The sequence below is a fragment of the Stenella coeruleoalba genome, assembly GCF_951394435.1.
Source record: "Stenella coeruleoalba genome assembly, chromosome: 4".
NCBI classification, from domain to species: Eukaryota; Metazoa; Chordata; class Mammalia; order Artiodactyla; family Delphinidae; genus Stenella; species Stenella coeruleoalba.
In genome coordinates, this window is record NC_137149.1 from 2,205,306 (window position 1) to 2,224,850 (window position 19,545).

A 19,545-nucleotide genomic window follows, 5' to 3' on the forward strand; every position below is an offset into this window, starting at 1 on the left:
TGGGAACCCTTTCTCTTGTTACTCACACGTGTTTGATGTGTTTCATTGTCATGTGACCGAACAGCAGTGTGCACCACTTACCTTTGTGCCTTAACAGCAGAGACCCTGACCCAGGCAGGACAGGGCGTTACTTCAGCCACGCTAGAGTCTAAAGGAGGGGAATTGTGTCTAACTCACCTTTTCGTGCATTTAAAGAAAATAGGTTCCCTTAGGTTCTGATTGCTTGTCTCGTGCTCGTGAGCAAAAGTACTGGGATGGTGCCATGGTGCATGATTTAACTGACTTTTTCATGATGTTATGGAAGTTAGTAAGCCCCTCTCTACCTGGAGCGGGGTCCCCTCCCCACTGTGTGCAGTGAGGCCCCCCACCCTCACTAGGTGTCACACAGGCCTGCTGTGCAGAGCTGGCCCAGGAGCCCTGGCAGGGGCATCCGTGTTCCTGTCCTCAGCTGTTGGACTGGTGCTGTGAGGGCCGGAGCCCCCTTGATGGTGTTGGCACAGCCTTGGCAGAGTCCTTCTCAGACCTGCTGGGACCAGCAGCCGACAAACCTTTAGGTGTTAATAGTGCTGCCTGGAAATATGCCAAGTGGGAGGGACGCAGGGACGTGGGGGATGGCAAGGACCGGCAGGTGTGGCGTAGAGAGCTTCAGGGTGCAGCCACATGTTCCCAAGCACTGACCCTCCCTCAGTTTGAAAGAAAGAGCTACATGGGAAAACAGGAGAATTGGCCCAAAACCAGTTTGCCGAACTCATTTGAAGAGCCCTTCGGTGAAAGCTGATCTGCTGATAAGTGATAAATTTGCTTAATAACCAACTGAATTTTCCAAATTTGCTCATTAGACTTTTAACAGCATTAAAGAAAGGCTCAGCTGCAATGGCTAGGGGTCGATTTTGGTCGCTGACAATGACATGTGCTTTTCTGAATATTAACTAAATTAAGATTGGCCAAAAAGATCCTTAAATGGCTTTAAAAAGTTGGCAAAGCACAGTACAAATTGAAACAGTATCGTATGAAATGCTGTTTTTCCAATCAGACTTGCGGCATTTAGACGACTGCGTTGATTTATTTCAGCTGCTTTTGAACATAACTTGTCTTTTTCAAACATTGAGATGTTTGGTGTTTCACTGTTTCTTGGATGGCACATCATCTTGATTTTGTATCTTCATCAGTTAAATTTCATCATATTAAAGTTTTGATTTTAAATAAATCTGAAGACATAAAAAAAATATTTCTTTAAAATTAGAGTACCCAAAAGCGACCAGAAATACACTTCACCGATCATATGTTAAATGGAGATGTTCATTTATTTGTAACAGAAGTAGAATAAGGTATTCTTTCAAGTGTTTTGGGTGGCGTACTAATCTGTTATCTCAGAAACGTTTGCTTCTCTGCTGTGTTTCTCTTGCCCGACTGAAAGCTTGTAATCGGCATTGTTGAACCTTTAATGCCCCGATTCAGGAGTTCAACCTGAACCTGCTAGCCCCGTGCTTGGGCCTGGGCGTGCGAGAGATCTGTGCGGGCCGGAAGAGCCCCCTTTTTGCAGCAGCTCGCACGGCGACTCTGGACCGCGTGGCCAGTGTGGTTCAGCAGCTGCCCGCTGTCCACCACGTCTTCCAGCCGTTCCTGCCGGCAGAGCCCACCGCCTACTGGAGCAAGTTGGACGATCTCTTTGGTAATTAAAATCAAAGTCCCCTTATTTTAAAAAAACGCTGCAGAGCCAGTGCCACGCTCTGTACCGAGTGAAAATACAGTCAACACTGTCGATCTGATACACCAAAGGCACTTACAGAGGCCACCGAGAACCTGCACTGGGGCCCTGGCTCTGCGTGTCTTTTGGTGTGTTTGCTGCTTGGCCGTTCCTTGACGTGGCCTGAGCTCGCGGCCTGCGAGGAACGCAGGCTCAGCCTCGGGAATGTGGGTCCTGGTCTCGCGGGGTGGTGGGTTGTGTGCCCGTGTGCTTCCGGGAGCCATGTCTTTAGTTCCCATCAGATTCTCGGGGCCAGGGGGCGACTGCCTGTCTTTCAGAGGTCAGAGCCTCTGCTGAAGGCTCTTGCCCCCATGGAGGCCTTCTGTTTCAGGGGATGCCGTGCTGTATCGGACCCTGACCACTCTGGCCCGGGCCCTGGCCCAGTACCTGCTGGTGTTCTCCAGACTGCCCGGCCACTTGCACCTTCCTCCTGAGAAGGAGAGGGACACCGTGAAGTTTGTGGTCATGACCCTCGAGGTAAGAGGCAGCTTGGGAACTTGGCGCTCAGTGCAGAGGGAAGAAGCTCCTCCATCTGAAAATGCAGAGCTGTGTGCAGCCAGGCGCCTGCGGCCTGTCCTTCCAGCAGTGACCGCTGTCACATGTCACATCCGCCCCCTGCTTTGCCGAGCTCCGTCACGCCCCTTATTGCTCCATTCCCCACGGTTGCCTTGTGAGGTTGACAACACAGCCCTTCTTGTCTCTGCCTCAGGGCAGGGGAGCGGGGGCACTCTGAAGAGTCAGGTCTGGGACCTGGGCTCCCGCCCAGGGTCTCCTGAGCATAGCATGGGGAGTCGTCAGGCACTTACATGTGAATCTTGTTTCCTTGATGCTAAGATACTTTTTTGAGTTAGTACAAACCATCCATTTAAAAATTTTTTCCAGGGAAAAAGAAGCCGTGCAACTGTAGTATGTATCCTAATTTTAGATACTTAGTAAATAATAATCTGAGAAATTTGTTATATTTTAAATTGAGCAATAAACCTGATATTTCAGCTGTGGGGAATTGAACACTGTGTTAATACTTATAAACACCCCCAAAACGTGTACATACGTGTGTGCATTGCCTTTTTGTACGACTTCTGGAGAAGAGAGTTTGGCCTGCACCCTTGGAGGCAGAGGACACGGCTGACCCAGTGCTGACACCCCCTGCCGCCTCGCAGCAGGGAGGGGGAGCGTCCAGAGGGCATTCGCCCAGCTGTTCAGAAGGCGACAAACAAGCGCCTACTTGAGCCAGGCCGAGCCAGATAGCTGTGACCCCTGCCCTTTAGGCTGCAGCGTAGTCGGAAGGCTGGCAAACGAGCGTACGGTTACAGTACAGTGTGGCCCCTGCCAGCCATCACGTGCCCGTACGCCCTGCATCATCTCATTCGGGTCTCACTGCAACCCTGGGAGGTGGGAGGTGGGCTGTTATTCCCGTTTTACAGATGAGAGAAGCAGGGCTTAAGAGGCTCAGCGACTTCACCCGCTGGGAAGTAGCCATTCCAGCATTTGAACCCCAGCGCGGCTGTCAGGTTCAGCCTCTGTGACTGCAGCTGAGGCGAGGCCCTGGGCAGTGGGAGCCCCGAGGGAGAGCCCAGCCCGCCGGCTGTGTGGCCAGGGCAGGATGCTGGGGGCGGGCAGCCACATCAGGTTGGGCATTCTGCGTTCCACTCCCAGAGTGGGAGTGGGAGGGGGGTACTTCAGTGAGCAGGTGGGTCAGGATTGAACCGGAGGGAGCTGGGGATGGTGGCCCAAGAGCCATCCCTCTGCAGGGAGCTTTGGACAGTTCCTCGACGGCCGGGGGTTCTCAGCTTCCCTGCCAGCCCCTGTGACAGGAAGGAGGTGTGGGTCAAACCTGCATTAACACGCACCTGCCCCTCCAGGCCCTGTCGTGGCATTTGATCCACGAGCAGATCCCTCTGAGTCTGGACCTGCAGGCGGGCCTGGACTGCTGCTGCCTGGCTCTGCAGCTGCCCGGCCTCTGGAGCCTGCTCTCCTCCCCTGAGATGGTGACCCACGCCTGCTCTCTCATCCATTGTGTGCGGTTCATCCTAGAAGCCCGTGAGTCTACGACCGTGACGGTTTCTTTCCTTTGTCACTTGAACCAGTAATCAGCTCCGCAAATGTAGTCACAGACGTTCATTTTGTGCCACCTGTCTGCCAGGTGCTAAGTTGGAAATTGGGGGTGAAGAGGTGGATGAAGTATGGGCCTTGCCTCACTCTCCAGCATCTTGGGGTCTACCCTGGAATTTAACTTGAGTTTGCTTTTGCAGTCATTTTGTTTAGATTTTGGAATTCTAGCTTTCATTAAAAATACTTCTAATTTACGTCCCTTTGATTTCTGGTCCTAGTTGACTGTTTCATCCTTTTAGTCCTAGATGATCATAAGATTAATAAGATTGTATTCAAAAAATTACTTGTTTTCTATTATAGTTGGAATGCTTGTTTCTATACGGCATTGTAATACTAGTATATTGAAAAATAAAAGTGACTTACTCTTTTCAAGGGACAATGTCCTTAACAAGGGTCATTAGCCACAATTTTTAAAAATTGGACATTATAGTTTAACATGTTAGAGGGTGTCTTGAAGTTTTGTATTTTTAAATTAAGCATTATAGAGTGGTGTTTTGAAGAGTCATTGTTTAAATTGTTTTCATCTGTGCATTTGTAGTCAACTTGAAAACGAAGATCCAGGGGCTAATTTATCAAAGCCAGACTTCTTGGGGGTTGCATTGATGCTTTTAGCAGTAATGAATCATGAACCATCTGATAAAGACCTCCCAGGTTAGAGGTGGCAAACAGCAGACAGTGGGAAGGACTTGGAAATCCGAGTGAGCAGTCCAAATCCTTGCGCACTTTGGATTAACCTAGAGATTGATACCTGAGTCTGGTGCGTCTAAAATGGTCTAACGTTGATTCTAGGAAATCTAGACCTCATTTGACATAGTCTGTCACTTTGAAACGTTCATGAGGCTGCATGAATGGGAAAATCTGAATGAAAGGAATGGGAATTCTTCTGTTTGTTCTGTTGTGGTTTTAGTTGTGGTGCAGCCTGGGGACCAGCTTCTTAGTCCAGAAAGAAGGACGAACACCCCACAGGCCGCCAGAGAGGACGAAGTGGATGCAAACACACAGAGTACGTCTTACCTAGTGTCTTTGGGGGCTTGACATTCACTCACAGGAGAGACCTTTAAAGCGGTCAGTGTGGACGTGGGAAGCCGCCTGCCTTCACTTGGCTGCGTCCTGGCGCTCGTCCCCGAGTTCGGGGGCGATTCGAGGGGCTGCCTCGCACGTCCCGCTGGCGGGCACCCTCTGCTGTCTAGCTCCCTGTGAACCCCACACTCCGCTGGGGTGTCGTGCTCGTCGGGGAGCCTCCTGACCTCCATCCTCGCTCGCTTTCCCCCCGCTCCCCGCCTCTGTTTTCGCCCTGCACTTGCTGCTTCTGGGTCCTTTACCTCAGACTCCGAGCTCCTTGTGGGCAGGGTGTCCGTTTTCCTCCTCTGTGTTCTCACTGCTGTAAGTGATCAACACATGTTTGTTGAGTAACGAATGAATGAATAAAAATACTAAGAAACTTAAAGTTAGTGGAAATACCATGTGAATGTTAGGTAACCTGAGTGCCTGTTTCAGCCATATATTTTGGTGGACTTTTAAATGAAAATTCCTCCTCTCCCTGCAGAAAAAGAAAGAAAAGAAAAAAAATACACATCTCATTCATTTAAACCTATTCAAAATCATTTAAACCTAGATGTAGCCACGTACCTTAGTTTTTCATGTACTTTCTCCCGATTCAGGTATTTTACTCTGAAAATGGTGGCAAGGCACGTTGTGAGGAAAGCTTCTTGTCACCAGGGGCCTCCAGGCTCTTTCCCCAGAGGGTCTGGTGGGAATGCCAACCTGCAGCCTGTCCCACAAAGGGGGGAAGCAAATGCCCCGCCTGGCAGTTCTTGGCCGTCTTTCTTATGGAACACTCTTACTTGGAATATCGAAATCTTACCCATGCTCTGTTGGCTTAGGAAACATGCCTTTTTAGTAGCAGGTAGATAAATGCTTTGTGTCCTTTTTTGCCAGCTCTTGCTCAACCCCAGTTAACAACAAGAGTGTTCCTGTTGGTGGTGTTAAGATAGGAATTGTTCTTCTTGTCACCCACTCAAGGTTTTACAATTGCACAGCATCTAGAAGCAGTGGTGTTTTGTTCATAGCCAAGCTCTTCCCTGAGCCTCTGTCTTAAGACTCTGGTTCTGCCATCCCCGAGTCTGTGACTTAACGATTCCTTACTGACAACTGAGGAACGTGCAAACACTCACTTCCTGCTCAGCCACCTTGTGGCTGTGTGGCCTTAGCAAGTTACTACCCTGTGCTTCTGCAGTACGGATAAGAATAGTACTCCCCTGATGGGGCTGCCGTAGGATTAAGTACGTTAATCCACATAGAGAACCCATGACAAGTGCCAGGCTTGCTGTAAGTGCTCAGGGAATGTCACCGTATTTTAGTTGTAATTTGAATTTCCATTCCTCTGAAAATAGTTGCGGCTCTTCATGTGGTTGAGTCAGAGCAGGCAGGCCCACTGGCTGGAGCATGTTGAGTTTGGGTTAATATAATTGCGCTCATTCTCCACGGCCCCATTTAGGCTGGTTAATTTCATCCTGGCCAGAGGAGGAAGCGCGCTTTCCTTATCACCTCAGTAGGATGGTACCTCTTAAAGGTGGTCCCGGAAACTGTATTAAAGTCGCCCTTGTTTCTCTTAGTTCAGGGCTCGATTCCTTAAGTCCACTGGTCATTCCTTCTCTCTGTGAAGGAGTTGCCTAGACTGTTGAATCTCATGGACAGTGGATAGTATCCATCCACAACCCTAAACATTTATCAACTTGGCAAATAATTTTTTGGCACATACTCGATGCCAGGCTCAAAGTGAGGAAGAACGTGCCCCTGCCCTCGAGGCGCCGTGGTGCTTAAACCCTCAGGACGTGGGGTTTTCCTCAGCGTTCTGTCTCGGGGCTTCTCGGGTAGGACTCGGCAGCCCATCAGAACCCCACCACCAGCCACCAGAACCCCTGATCTTGGGGAAACGGTGAACCGAGGAATACGGCGTGGATCTCTCCACACCAGCCTAGGGGCGAGCGAGCACAGGGTCCTGGGAGAGCCAGAGAAAGCCAAAGCCCTGGGGACGGGCTGCAGCCTCCTCCTGGGCGTCAGCTGGCTGCACACACAGGGTGGCTGGGAGGCTGGGACCAGGTTCCAGGTGTTTGTGCCAGTCTTGGCAGATGTGAGAGGACTGCTTGTTTAGGTGGATGTGGAGGAGGTGAGATCTGTAGGCCTTCAGCGACCACCTAGAGTCCCATGGGCTCCACGTTCCTGGCGGGCGTGGCCGGCGGTGGGGCTGTGCCTACTATCTGCGAGGGTGGGAAGGTCAGGGGGAGGGATGGTGGGTTTGGGGTGTGTTTTGACAGAATGGTCCTCTGTCACCCACGGTGCCTGTTTAGACCCTCAGTATGTCACTGCAGCCTGTGGGATGGTGGCCGAGATGGTGGAGGCACTGCCGTTGGTGCTGGCCTTGGGTCATAAAAGGAACAGCAGCGCCCCGGCGTTCCTCACACCGGTGCTCAAGAACATCGTCATCAGCCTGGCCCGCTTGCCCCTCGTCAACAGCTACACGCGCGTCCCGCCCCTGGTGAGTCTGTCCCTCCCTTTGCACAGGACCCAAGTGATGGGGACACGCGGGCAGGCCCCAGCTCGGGACTCTGAGAGTGCAAAGCCGCTCAGATGCCCACTTGCGGTGGCCAGGGCGTTCCTTGGTTGCATTCGTGACACCGGGCTGGTTTCCTCGGGCGTGATGTGGCTCAGTCGTGAGTAGAAATGCTCCGAAATGGGGTGGGGCATCATCACATGACGAAATGAGATTTTTTTTCTCCCACGATGCTGGATGTGATTCCGAGGTCCTCAGGCTCCTCTGTTGAACGGGAGAGCAGAAATGATAGCTCCTGGAGTGAGCGTTTCCCTTTAGGTAGTCACCCTCGGGGGAAGCTCGGGGGGTGCGGCACAGCTGCAGCTCCTCTGCTCTTTTAAAGCTGGCTTTGGAACCAGGGTCAGGTGGGCGTCGTCAGTGGGACCCGGCTGCACGTCACAGAGGGGCCTGGGCAGGCGGGCCGCGGGCTGCAGGAGGCTGCACTGCTGCCCTCACACCTGCTGGAGGGAGAGATAGGGCGATGGGCTGGCACCCGCGGGCTGTAGCCGGCAGGGGGAGGTGGGCCGGGACCGAGAGGCAGGCGCTTGTTGCCGCCTGGAGGGGTGCGTGCCCGCCGGCGGGGCTCAGCCTCTGTGCGTGTGAGGTTCTGCAGCGGCTGCACCGAGGCCGTGGTGCGCCCCGACCCCGAGGGTTTTGCTGTGGGAGCCCTTTCTGGGGAAAAACCCAGTGACGTGCTGTCCTGGGGTCGCCGTGGAAACTGGGAGTTGTGGGCGTTGGCGAAACCCGGCACCCCGGGGTGGGGAGAGCTGGGGAAGTCAAGTGTGGGTCTCAGCCTGGGCGCCGCGCTTGGGCCGTCGCTGCAGTTGTCGAGACGGCTCACCTTTGGGTGGGAGCGGGGAGCCGATGCAGGCGGGCACAGTCCAGAGGCTTCGATGGCTGGCCCGGACGTGGGAAGAGCCGCCCAGACCACGCACGCCATAGATGAAACTCTGCGAGCGTGGGCTTGAACCCACGCGGCTCCACGACCCTCCCACGGGACGTTCAGGAGGGTTTGGGGAGCAGGTGAGAGGCTGAGAGGGCGTCTTCCAGAGGCCAGTGGGCGCTGGGGCTGCGGGGGCCAGCCGGCCACCTCCTCGAGGCCCACGTGGCCGGCTTTGGGGATGCAGAGTGCGAGCTCTGGCCGGCTGCGGCCTGTGTCCTCCGAGGGGGTCAGCTCGGCCAGTTGGGAGCTGGGCTCCTGCTGCCAGGCAGCCTCGGCGCCTCTGGTGTGCGTGGCAGCACCAGACGACAGAGCTGGACTTGACGGAGTTTACAAACGGCTGGCGTGGCTCTTGTCGTGCCTGCTCGCGGTAAATATTGCTGTGTGCGGCCGAACCTTACGTGCTCCTGCCAGCCTCTAAGGGTTGGGGGCACCTGCGCGGGCGGCCCTGGGCAGGTCTGGGAGCCCCCGCGGCACCAGCGCCCAGGGCCCTCCCTCCGCCGTGTCTGCGCTCAGGAAGAGGTGGCCCGCCAGGGAGCTGCGCCTAGAGGAAGCGTGTTTCCTGGCTCCCTCGCGGTTCGGCCATCCTGACTTGACTCGGGAGACTGTGTCTCTTTCATCCTCTCAGGTGTGGAAGCTCGGATGGTCACCCAAACCAGGAGGGGATTTTGGCACCGTGTTCCCCGAGATCCCCGTGGAGTTCCTCCAGGAAAAGGAAGTCTTCAAAGAGTTCATCTACCGCATCAATACGCTAGGTAGTCCGGGTCTCCCCTCCGAGGTGGTTACACGTCATCACGTGCCTGCCCTGGGGGAGCCAGGGCTGCAGTAGTGGGACCCGTCTTCTCCTTTTATTCCACAAAAGAGTTAAGGCATAACGTAATCGTGAATACGTTCTGTAATGTACACAAAGCTGTCACGGTGAGAAGTTTGATCCAAGTGTGTGCGTGTGTGTGAGTTTAATGCCAGATTTTCCTGTGTCAGGCTTGTTTCCGGTCAGGAAGGGTACCCTAGTAATTGGAAATGCTAAGGCACATTCAGCCTTTGTGTAGCACCTAAGCTAAAGGGCAGCAGTGATTCCCTCTGAGTGCTTCCTATGTGGTCACTGGTGCCCCTTTTCTCGGATGCAGAACCGGGAGCCTGGGCGGGATGGAGCCAGAGGTGGCAGGGGGAAAGTAGGCTTTAGGTGGACAACACTGGGCTTTGTGTAGTGTGGGGCAGGTCATTTTAACCTCTGGCCTCAACACCCGCATTCTTGTCACTTGTAGCCCTAATACAAGTGACATGGCCACCTCCACCTCCAAGGTCACGGGTGGGGACGTTAGCGCAGCCCTTGAAACAGTCGTTCATCAAACAGCACCTTGAGTGCAGCTTGTGACGATGGTGCTTGAGGGTGGCCCCTCAGAGGTGCCTTCCCCGAGGGCTTGAGCACACACACCCCCGCTAGATTACATTCTTTTTTGTGTGTGTGTGGTACGCGGGCCTCTCAGTGTTGTGGCCTCTCCCGTTGAGGAGCACAGGCTCCAGACGTGCAGGCTCAGCGGTCATGGCTCAGGGGCCCAGCCGCTCCACGGCATGTGGGATATTCCCAGACTGGGGCACGAACCTGTGTCCCCTGCATCGGCAGGCGGACTCTCAACCACTGCGCCACCAGGGAAGCCCCTAGATTACATTCTTTTTTGACCTACTGTTCTTCTTGGTGGTGTCAGAGGGACCAGCGCTTTGACTTTTCTAACAGCTGTACTGAGGTGGAATTCACACAGCACACCCTTCACCCACTCAGAAGTGCAGTTCTGTGGTCTGGGGTGTACACTCAGTCTGGGGATGTGATTTCTGGAGGACTGTCCAACCCTCTGGTGAGCAGGGTAGAAGCGGCTCAGACCCCATTTGAGCGTAGCCTGCTCAGATGTCCCTTTACTTCATTGCGTCTACACGGCAGGGCTCCAGAGGGTGCCTCTCACCGGGCTACCTGGGCTGAACTCAGCCTGGCCTCTTGTGGGCCTTTGGACCTGTGTGCTTCCGTCTCGTCACCACTGGGCTCGGCCGGCAGTGTTGCCGCGTCACAGCGCTGCCGTGAGGGTCCAGGGAGCGGCTGTATGTGGCGCCTGGGCCAGTGAGAGCCGGAGGGCCCAGCTGCCACATGGCATCGAAAAGTCTGAGCAGCAGGGGACCCTCTGTCTAAAGTGACATTTGCATTTCTAGGGTGGACCAGCCGTACCCAGTTTGAGGAAACGTGGGCCACCCTCCTCGGTGTCCTGGTGACTCAGCCCCTCGTGATGGAGCAAGAGGAGAGCCCCCCCGAAGTAAGGCCGCGGGCGGGTGCCGGTGTCTGCTGGCCGGCGCACGGGCACTTACAGCAGCTCGCGAGCCGTGCGTGCTGGGAGAGGCAGGGCAGCAAGCTCTTACTTTTCTGTCTCACCGTGTTTTTAAAAGGTAGCCAGATCATGTCATGACTGGTGTTCCAGAGCAGGAATGAGCCTCCCCAAGGTCTGGGTACCCTAGAATCGCGGCCGGAGTGCCTTTACCACAGTGCACTGCCCTTTCAGGGTCAGTAGCATTATGTCGTTTCTTGAAAATATTTTTCAGTTTTGTTTCTCAATATTCAGGGTACAGTGGGTAGCAACATTTCATCAAAATGAAAAGGCACGTCACAAAGGCCACACATACGTACCTGTGTTCATTTGTCTTGACTGTTTTGCGAAAATTTTATCAGGCTTCTTGGGGTATTAATGCATATTATGTTACTTTAATATTAATTAAAAAACATGTTCAGATAAAGCAAAGCCTGAAACATTAAGTCATAAGATACGTTTTTAATTCTGACGGAAGGTATGGTATGAACGTCCAGAAATGGCAGTTCAAAGAGTATGTATGTCAGGAATCATCAGGGTTGTCTTTCACAGGTGTGGAACTAACAGGGTGTCATATGCAGAGTCCCTAAAATCAGTGAGGAAATTTAAGGACAGTTTCTTAAAAAGTAATTCCTGTTTGGAGGTTTGTGCCTGTAGGAGACCTTGCTTTCAAAAGCAGCCATTTGCCCGTCAGATTCATCTCAAACCACAGATGTGTGTGGGTTCTGGTGAACTGACGCAGACACAACAGGACCCTGGCTGGGAAGGCACATCCCTCTGTCGCACTTGGGGGGCCCCGCCCTCAAGGCCACGTGGCTGGACAGCCACGGCCCGCAGCGTCTGCCCACAGGCGGGGCAGCGGTGTTGCCTGTGTTGTGACTTGGTGACGTGGGCTCCCCTTCCAGGAAGACACGGAGAGGACCCAGATCCACGTCCTGGCCGTGCAGGCCATCACCTCCCTGGTGCTGAGCGCGATGACTGTGCCTGTTGCCGGCAACCCAGCCGTGAGCTGCCTGGAGCAGCAGCCCCGGAACAAGCCCCTGAAAGCTCTCGGCACCAGGTTTGCCCGAGAAGCCGCGTGTCTCCAGGGGCGGCCTCGGTGGGAGCAGGGAGGCGCCAGGGTGCCCTTGCCTTTGCTGCCGGAATTAAAGACAGAAACCCCGTGCGGGGGGTGCAGACCCAAAGTGGCTGGCTGGCTGAGGCCTGATGACTCGGGCATCCGGTGTGGAGGGCAGATTCCGAAGGAGCTGACAGAGCACCTGTGCAGGGCCTGCGGACGGGAACCGCCCACAGAGGGTGTGGGCCCGGGGCTTGGAGGTGCCTGTGTTTCCTTGAGGCAAAGCTGGGGGAAGCCTGGCAGTTTCCACTTGTAAGATTCGGAGGAACCAGATGTTCTGTAACCTTTGTTCTGAACCTTAGGTTTGGGAGGAAGTTGAGCATCATCAGAGGAATCGTAGAGCAGGAAATTCAAGCGATGGTTTCAAAGAGGGAGAATATCGCCACCCATCATCTGTACCAGGCGTGGGACCCCATCCCTTCTCTGTCTCCAGCTACTACAGGTACCTGTGGGGAGAGGGCCGGGTGTCCCTGGGGCTTGCGGGGAGGACGGGTTGAGTGTGGGTGTCAGCTTATGCCCTGGGCCGGTAGGCACAGCTGGACAGCCCTGGCGCCGAGGCAGGGTCCCAGGAGGGCCCGTCCACCAAAGCTGTCGTCTGGGCTCCCAGAGGGCCGCCGGCTGGGTAGTCGCCTCGTTCGCGGCTACTGACTCTTAGCTTTTACACCTCAGCCCACAACCGGTTCCTGTTCAGAGTCTGAAGCTGGTCTGTTACAGAGAAAAAGTGATAATTCAGCATCGCCCTGCTGGCCCTGCCGGCTTAACGGGTTGTGAAGGGATAGAGCACCTCCGAGCCCCTCGCGGCCGTGCGGGCGGCACTCATGCGCCCTTGCTCCCGCAGGTGCCCTCACCAGCCACGACAAGGTCCTGCTGCAGGTCAACCCCGAGCGGGAGCTGGGGAACACGAGCTACAACCTCGGCCAGGTCAGTCCCCCAGCCTCTGTCCAGCGTGAGGCCCCATGGGGCGCGTGGGGACCGGGGGGCCTGTCGGGGTTCTCAAGCTCCTCCCCACCGCGCCCTCTGCAGAGTAAGCATGGCATTCTGTTGCATTTGTGGGGGGCTTTGTTAAGCAAGTAATTCAGAGAAACGGGGTCCTCAAGTGACTGCCAGTGAGGACAAGTTTTGAAGAGAGGTCTCACGTTCTGGTTCAGTTTTGTGCCGAGACCTCACGCAGATGTCCCTTAGGAGTGAAAGTGTCCTTCCCTAGAGGCTCTTTCCTTCCCTCTCCTCGGCCGCTGCCGCCCGGCGCTTCATCAGGCCCTGAGTCCTGAAGGCAGAGCGCCCGGCAGCCCTGCTGAGTGCTGGGAGCTGCTCGCCTCCGGGGCCCCGGGCCGCACCTGCGGCTCCGCGCCCCTTGCCTCCGGCCCTGAGCGTCAGCTCCCTGTCCTGTGCCCCTTGAAGGTGTCCATCCGCTCCGTGTGGCTGGGGAGCAGCGTCACGCCCCTGAGAGAGGAGGAGTGGGCCGAGGAGGAGGAGGCCCCCGCGCCGTCGTCCCCGCCCACGTCTCCAGTCAGCGCCAGGTTCCCGTCTGCCTTCTGTGTTCAAGCGCTCGGAGAGCTCTGATTAGTCACTTGACTTTCTGGGCTGCCTCTGGAAATGAACCTCTCATCTCTGTTGGGGGGACATTGCAGGAAACACCGGGCTGGAGTCGACATCCATTCCTGTTCGCAGTTTCTGCTCGAGTTGTACAGTCGCTGGATCCTGCCGTCAAGTTCAGCCAGGAGGACCCCCGTCATCCTGATCAGCGAGGTGGTGCGGTCGGTGCGTTTGCCTCCCCCCCTGCCTCCCGCCCGGGGTTCCCGGTCTCTGGGCGCCCGTGCGGGGACGCGTAGACACAGGTGGAGGATGTAGTACTTCTGGAGCCAGTGAAGGAGCGGTTTCCGCTGGTCCAGTCACTGGCAGTGACACCCATCAGTCCAGCGGGGGTGTCGTGGGGACGGCACGTTAACCGTAAGGTCTGAAGGGTCACTGTCCTTGTCCACGTTGTCTCCTCGGGGGCTTGTGACAGACGGTCCCCTGACCACCAACCCACCGACCACCCAACCACCAAATTGGTGCTTGAGAAGCACCAATTTAGAGCAGTTGTTCTCCAGCTGTCGGCCAGGGGATTTCTCTGCATCCTTGAGATTGGTGGGGACCCCAAGGAGCGTTGGTGTCTGTCGGTGACATCCATCCGTGCTTGCAGTATTGGAAGTCACATCTGAGAAGGTTTAAAAGTTACTTATTCAGTGCTGGCTTCTCTACGTCACCCAGGTTAGCCATCCAGCAAGGAGAGATGCCCAGTTACTGGAACCGTCTTGTTACCTGTGCAGCACAGAGTTTTTATTATTTTTACCGAGAGATGTCTCTTTTAGGTAAAGACAGACTTTTTTTCTTCCAAGTCTGTTTTTCTCAATACTCCTTTAAAGTTTTCTAAATTGTTTCATATCTGGTCAAGTTGAGATTTTTAAGAACCTCATTTTTAATTTGTAATGTAAGTTACAAATTGATTTTTTCAAAAAAGTCAACAAGTTTAAGTACTGCTAAAGAACTTAAATTTTTAAAAGTTATCCATTTAAAAATAATAAGGATAACAATTTCTATTTTAAAATAATCTTTTTAAATTAGTTTTTGTACGCTTTTGCAAATCTCTTTAATGTCTGGCTCATTAGAAGTCCCCTGAGGGGACTTCCCTGGTGGTCCAGTAGTTAGGAGTCCACGCTTCCACTGCAGGGAACGAGGGTTCAGTCCCTAGTCAGGGAACTAAGATCCCACGTGCCGCATGGCGCGGCCAAGACACTTGTATCTCCTCTGCACTCAGTCTGTTAATATTAAATAATTTCTAGAAAATACCACTGTACAGTTGGGAGAGCACAGGAGAGAAAGGCAAGTAGGGTCTTAGCATTTTTAGGAAAATAGTTTTGACCTTGTGGCCCTGAGAGGCTCACCTAAGAAGTGCTCTTTTAGATGACTTGCTGAGTGTCCTGCTGGCTTGTTGGTTCAGCTCACCTGGGGCCTCTGAGAAAGGGCCGACCCCAGCCTTCCCTCACGCTCCTAAGGAAAAAGGGCCTTCATGCCTAATCAAAGTTTGTCTTTAGACGTGATGTGAACACTGAACGTTTCGGGCAGACAAAAAGAATCATCGCCAAAGCATTAATGTCCGACATGATCACCCATTTCTCTGTTCCGGGGCTTTGGGTAGCTTCGCCGGCGGTGGCCTGGGGGTGGGTTCCCACGCGGCAGCAGTGTGTGCGTACAGGCACTGGGGGGACGTGCGGGTACAGGGTTACAGTGTAGGTTAGGTTTCCGGGTTTTGTTGGTTGCTTTTCCCGGTCAGGGCCCCTGTGAAGTCCCGCGTCGCGCACCTCCCATAGCGTAACTCACCCCTTCCTGCCCGCATGTCCCGTCGCCAGCTTCTCGTGGTCTCAGACTTGTTTACGGAGCGCAGCCAGTTTGAGACGATGTACCTGACGCTGACAGAGCTGCGGAGGGTGCACCCTTCGGAAGACGAGATTCTCCAACAGTACCTGGTACCCGCCACCTGCAAGGCGGCCGCCGTCCTCGGGATGGTGAGTGGGAGGCGGCGTGGGGCCTGGGCGCGCGTCGCTGTGGAGTGTGCGGGGCTGGGCGAGCCTCGGCTGGGGCTCCTGTCCCCTGGTCCCTCAGGTTATCCCGGTGCCTGGCCCTGGACGGGCTTGGCTGTGCCGGCGGGGCAGCGGGGCTGGCTCCTCCTGGACGGTCGCCCACGGCCCACAGCGCCCCACCCTCCTCCCCCATGTGCTGCCGCCCTCCGTGCTCCCGGTCCCCAGGGCCTCCTCCCGGGGCCGTTTGTCTCTGACCCTGCACTCCCACCCCCGGAGCTGGGTCCTGTGCTCTGTTCTGAGCCCGGGGCCCGGGCGGGCCTCCTCCTGAGCCTCGTAGCTGTGCCTCTAGCTGATCGGGACTCGCCACCTTCTGTGGCCACATCACCACGCGGTACAGACGCAGGAAGTACTGACCGCGGGCCCGGCCATTTCTTAGGGCGTGTTAAAATGCAGCCCTGCCGTTGGAGGCAGATAGCGTGACTCCAGGCCACGTGGCACCTGCCGGCCACTGCTGCTTCTCACTCACGTCTCCTGGAATCCAGCGCTATGCTAGAATAGAGACTCGTTCCCTGAACAAACGCAGGGGTGGCCGCCGTGAGCCAGGCATTTGGGCCCATCAGCGAGGGGCAGGGTGGCACCCAGGTGCCTCTCCCACATCCCACACCCATGCTGTGTGTCCTGACTGCGCTGCCATTTGCAGAGCTCCCCCTCGTGCCCCACACACGCTGTGTACAGGCTGGCGGAGGTGGGGCCGCCATGATCCCACCTGCTCCCGAGGAGGCCAAGGCAGGGGGCTGCTGACTTGCTCCAGGTCGCACAGGACGGGGCAGACGTGGGGTGTGAGCTGGGGTCTACGACTGGAGCCCTGACCATCCCCTCCTTCCCGACTGTTCCCCCATTGAATTTGTCCCTCCGAGCCAAGGCCCAGAGTAGGTACCATTCATCCTGGGTGGCCTTCGGCCCTGGGGCCACCGTCCAGGGAACAGAAACAATGAGTCCCTTCCGCTGAGCAGACAGCTCTTCCAAGTGTCGGCCCTCTGGGTGTGGAGAGGGAGGTACGTGCAGCCAGGCTTGAAGGGGTCCTCTTGTCCTTGCGGGAGTTTCAAGTGCTGGGTCTGTTTTCATGGTAATTGTGTTTGTGCTCTGGCCTAGATCCCTGAGGGAAATGTTGTGTTGTCAGTAAATGGAACGAGTGATCGTGGTTTTCAAGAAGAGGCTTAGGCAGGATGGCGCGGGACGTGGACTCCCGGCCGGTGTGAAGGGCAGCGCACTTTCCCTCAGGGCACTCTCTCTGCACATCGTGGCCTGTGCCCCTGCGCCCCGTGCAGCACCGGCGTTCCCGTTGCCCAGTGTGGTGGTAGCGGTGCCCTGCAGCGGGTCCTGGTGGTGGCCCTGGGTGCGGGCAGGAGGGGTAGGAGTCTCAGCAGTGTCACGTCCTCGGGGGCCACAGGACAGTTCCGGGGGCTGCCGGGCCGGGCAGCCTCTGTGGCTTTTGCAGAGCGAGACAAGGCCCTCGGCCAGCAGTGGCCGCCTGTGTCTGGGCAAGGTGGCCTGTGAAGAGCAGTGGTCGCCATCTCTGCCTTGTGAAGGGTCTTCTCTGATGCAAAGCCGATCTGAAGTGCGGAGTGTGGTGCTGAGTGTTTAGGTCCCTACCCCTCTCCATCCTGCTTAGGCTGCAGAGGGAAACTAAGACCATTTTCCTACAAGTTAGCATAGGCTGCTGTGCGGGTCCCCAAGGCCACACCAGGAGGACACGCAGGGCTCACGTACACTCAGGGCTCTGACCCGTCACAGCGAAGGGCTGTGCAGCAGAACCACCGAAGGGAGAGGGCCTGGGGGCGAGCTTCCAGAACCCCGTCCCGTGGAGTCACGCGGGCCGCGTTCCACCCCCAGCGACACGCTGTCCCCAGGGAAGCTCGTCAGAGACGCAGAACCGGGGCTCTCATTGCGGGCCCGCAGGCTCCGCAGGCCCCTCTGCCGGGCACACACCGAACTCCAGCCCCGGGGAGGGGGGAAGGGTGTCAGCACAGACACAGCAGGGGAGGCCCAGGGAGCCCCCCCATCCCAACACCCCAGCTCCCGGACGCCAGCCCCGCACGCAGGCCTCGCAGAGGGCTCTGTTCTGCACACCGGCCCGACCGCAGCGTGAGGCCAGCCTCTCTCGGCGCCCCACGGCACTGTGAGGCTAGCCTCCGCGTGTGCTGCGCCCTAGGACAAGGCCGTGGCAGAGCCGGTCAGCCGGCTGCTGGAGAGCACGCTCAGGAGCGGCCATCTGCCCAGCAGGATCGGAGCCCTGCATGGCGTCCTCTACGTGCTGGAGTGCGACCTCCTAGACGACACCGCAAAGCAGCTCATCCCGGTCATCAGCGACTATCTCCTCTCCAACCTCAAAGGCACAGCCCAGTGAGTGGCAGCGGCCAGGACCTCCTGCTGCTGTCTCCCTCCAGGGCTTCTGTCTGACCAGAGGTGGGGGGCTGTGAGAAGTGACGTTGCACATTTCAAAGCGTATGTCAGACCCCGGCCGTATCATGGGCAGGGGTCAGCAGGAACCCAGGCGGGCACCCTTCTCACAGGGACAGTGGCTGCGGTCACTGAGACAGGAGGATACCACGTGCCATCAGGTGAGAGTAGCCACCACGCGTGGCTGAGCCTGGCCCTTGTCTCGTTCTCAGCTGCGTGAACATCCACAGCCAGCAGCACGTGCTGGTGATGTGTGCCACGGCCTTCTACCTGATTGAGAACTACCCTCTGGACGTCGGGCCGGAGTTCTCCGCATCCATCATACAGGCGAGGGGGAACGGGCGTGGGCTCCGTGCTCCGGGACCTGTGCCGTGGGGCCCGTGGTGGTTTTCATCTGGGAGAAGGTGCATGAGCGACAGGAGGCCAGATGTGCCTCTTTGACTGGGAGGTCTTCCTTCCTGTCCAGATGTGTGGGGTGATGCTGTCTGGAAGCGAGGAGTCCACCCCGTCCATCGTGTACCACTGTGTCCTGAGGGGCCTGGAGCGCCTCCTGCTCTCCGAGCAGCTCTCCCGGCTGGATGCGGAGTCCCTGGTCAAGCTGAGCGTGGACAGAGTGAACGTGCACAGCCCGCACCGCGCCATGGCGGCCCTGGGCCTGATGCTCACCTGTATGTACACAGGTGAGCAGGGGGCCACCCGTGCCCAGCGGGTCAGTGCCGCTGAGCTCCGGACGCACAGGACGCAGACCACAGGCCCCTCCAGTTCTCAAGGTTGCAGAGCTGTGCGGGTGTCGGAACCCCGCCTGGGAGCGGGTCTGCAGACAGACCCCTGGGCCCTGTGTGGCTGGGCTGGGCCCTGGGGTGCTGGGGGCTCCCGCCACCTGGTCTCAGATCATCTCTAGGTGTTTAGTAAACTCCTGCGTGAGTTCCAGGCCCTGTTTACAGAGCCTGTCCAGTTTTACAAATGAAAAGAACTGACCGGCTTTGTTTCAGGAAAAGAGAAAATCAGTCCAGGCAGAACCTCAGACCCCAGCCCTACCGCCCCTGACAGCGAGTCAGTGATCGTGGCCATGGAGCGTGTGTCTGTTCTTTTTGACAGGTAAGAATGGAGCCTGCCCTGCCCTGCCCTGCCCTGCCCTGGAGCGTTAGCCGGGAGCTGCTGCTTCCTACACACCCGCTCTGCTCTCAGCCCACCTGTGCCCTGAACGCGCTCGCGCTGCCCTCGGGCTCTGCTACAGCCGCCAGTCCTAGGAGCCCAGCGCCCTGTCCCCAGTGCCGGCGTGTCTGCTGAAGGCGAGGGGCGGTGCCGGCCATGTGGTGGTGTCAGGAGGGCCTGTAATGAGACAGGGCATGCAGCCCTGGTCGGTAACGGGACTGGCCATCAGACGTGCTGCCTTGTGAGAGGAGTCTTGGAGCCACGTTTGCAGTGGCTCAGGAGGCTTCGGCAGACTGTGGTACAGACTTAAATGACAGACGTCTTTGAGAGCCTGCCCCCAACGTGTGTGCCCTCGTGTCCAGGACTGGCTCACTTTGCGGTCCTGCAGAATGGGTGAGGGGGCCTCGTCCGGCTTTGCCCCGGGCCTCCTGGTCCAGGCGACGTGCTGTGTCTGTGGCCTTGGGGCAGCCGACTCCGCACCACTCAGCCTGACAGGTCTGGTCAGCTCGGTCAG

At 56.6% G+C, this 19,545-nt stretch overlaps 1 protein-coding gene across 8 annotated transcripts in view; it reads left to right on the forward strand.

Annotated features, from left to right (window-relative positions):
• The window catches only part of HTT (huntingtin), a 198,393-nt gene that overhangs the window by 175,848 nt on the left and 3,000 nt on the right, over positions 1-19,545 (forward strand). For all 8 annotated transcript variants that reach the window (XM_079919305.1, XM_079919304.1, XM_079919306.1 and 5 more), the window contains 17 exons: positions 1,459-1,672; positions 2,079-2,224; positions 3,610-3,787; positions 4,767-4,862; positions 7,210-7,397; positions 9,020-9,146; positions 10,591-10,691; positions 11,645-11,799; positions 12,159-12,298; positions 12,695-12,777; positions 13,255-13,373; positions 13,485-13,614; positions 15,246-15,401; positions 17,629-17,819; positions 18,089-18,203; positions 18,343-18,556; positions 18,869-18,974. In XM_079919305.1, the coding sequence (XP_079775431.1) occupies positions 1,459-1,672; positions 2,079-2,224; positions 3,610-3,787; positions 4,767-4,862; positions 7,210-7,397; positions 9,020-9,146; positions 10,591-10,691; positions 11,645-11,799; positions 12,159-12,298; positions 12,695-12,777; positions 13,255-13,373; positions 13,485-13,614; positions 15,246-15,401; positions 17,629-17,819; positions 18,089-18,203; positions 18,343-18,556; positions 18,869-18,974 (2,459 nt within the window). The remainder of the gene's footprint in view (positions 1-1,458; positions 1,673-2,078; positions 2,225-3,609; positions 3,788-4,766; positions 4,863-7,209; positions 7,398-9,019; positions 9,147-10,590; positions 10,692-11,644; positions 11,800-12,158; positions 12,299-12,694; positions 12,778-13,254; positions 13,374-13,484; positions 13,615-15,245; positions 15,402-17,628; positions 17,820-18,088; positions 18,204-18,342; positions 18,557-18,868; positions 18,975-19,545) is intronic.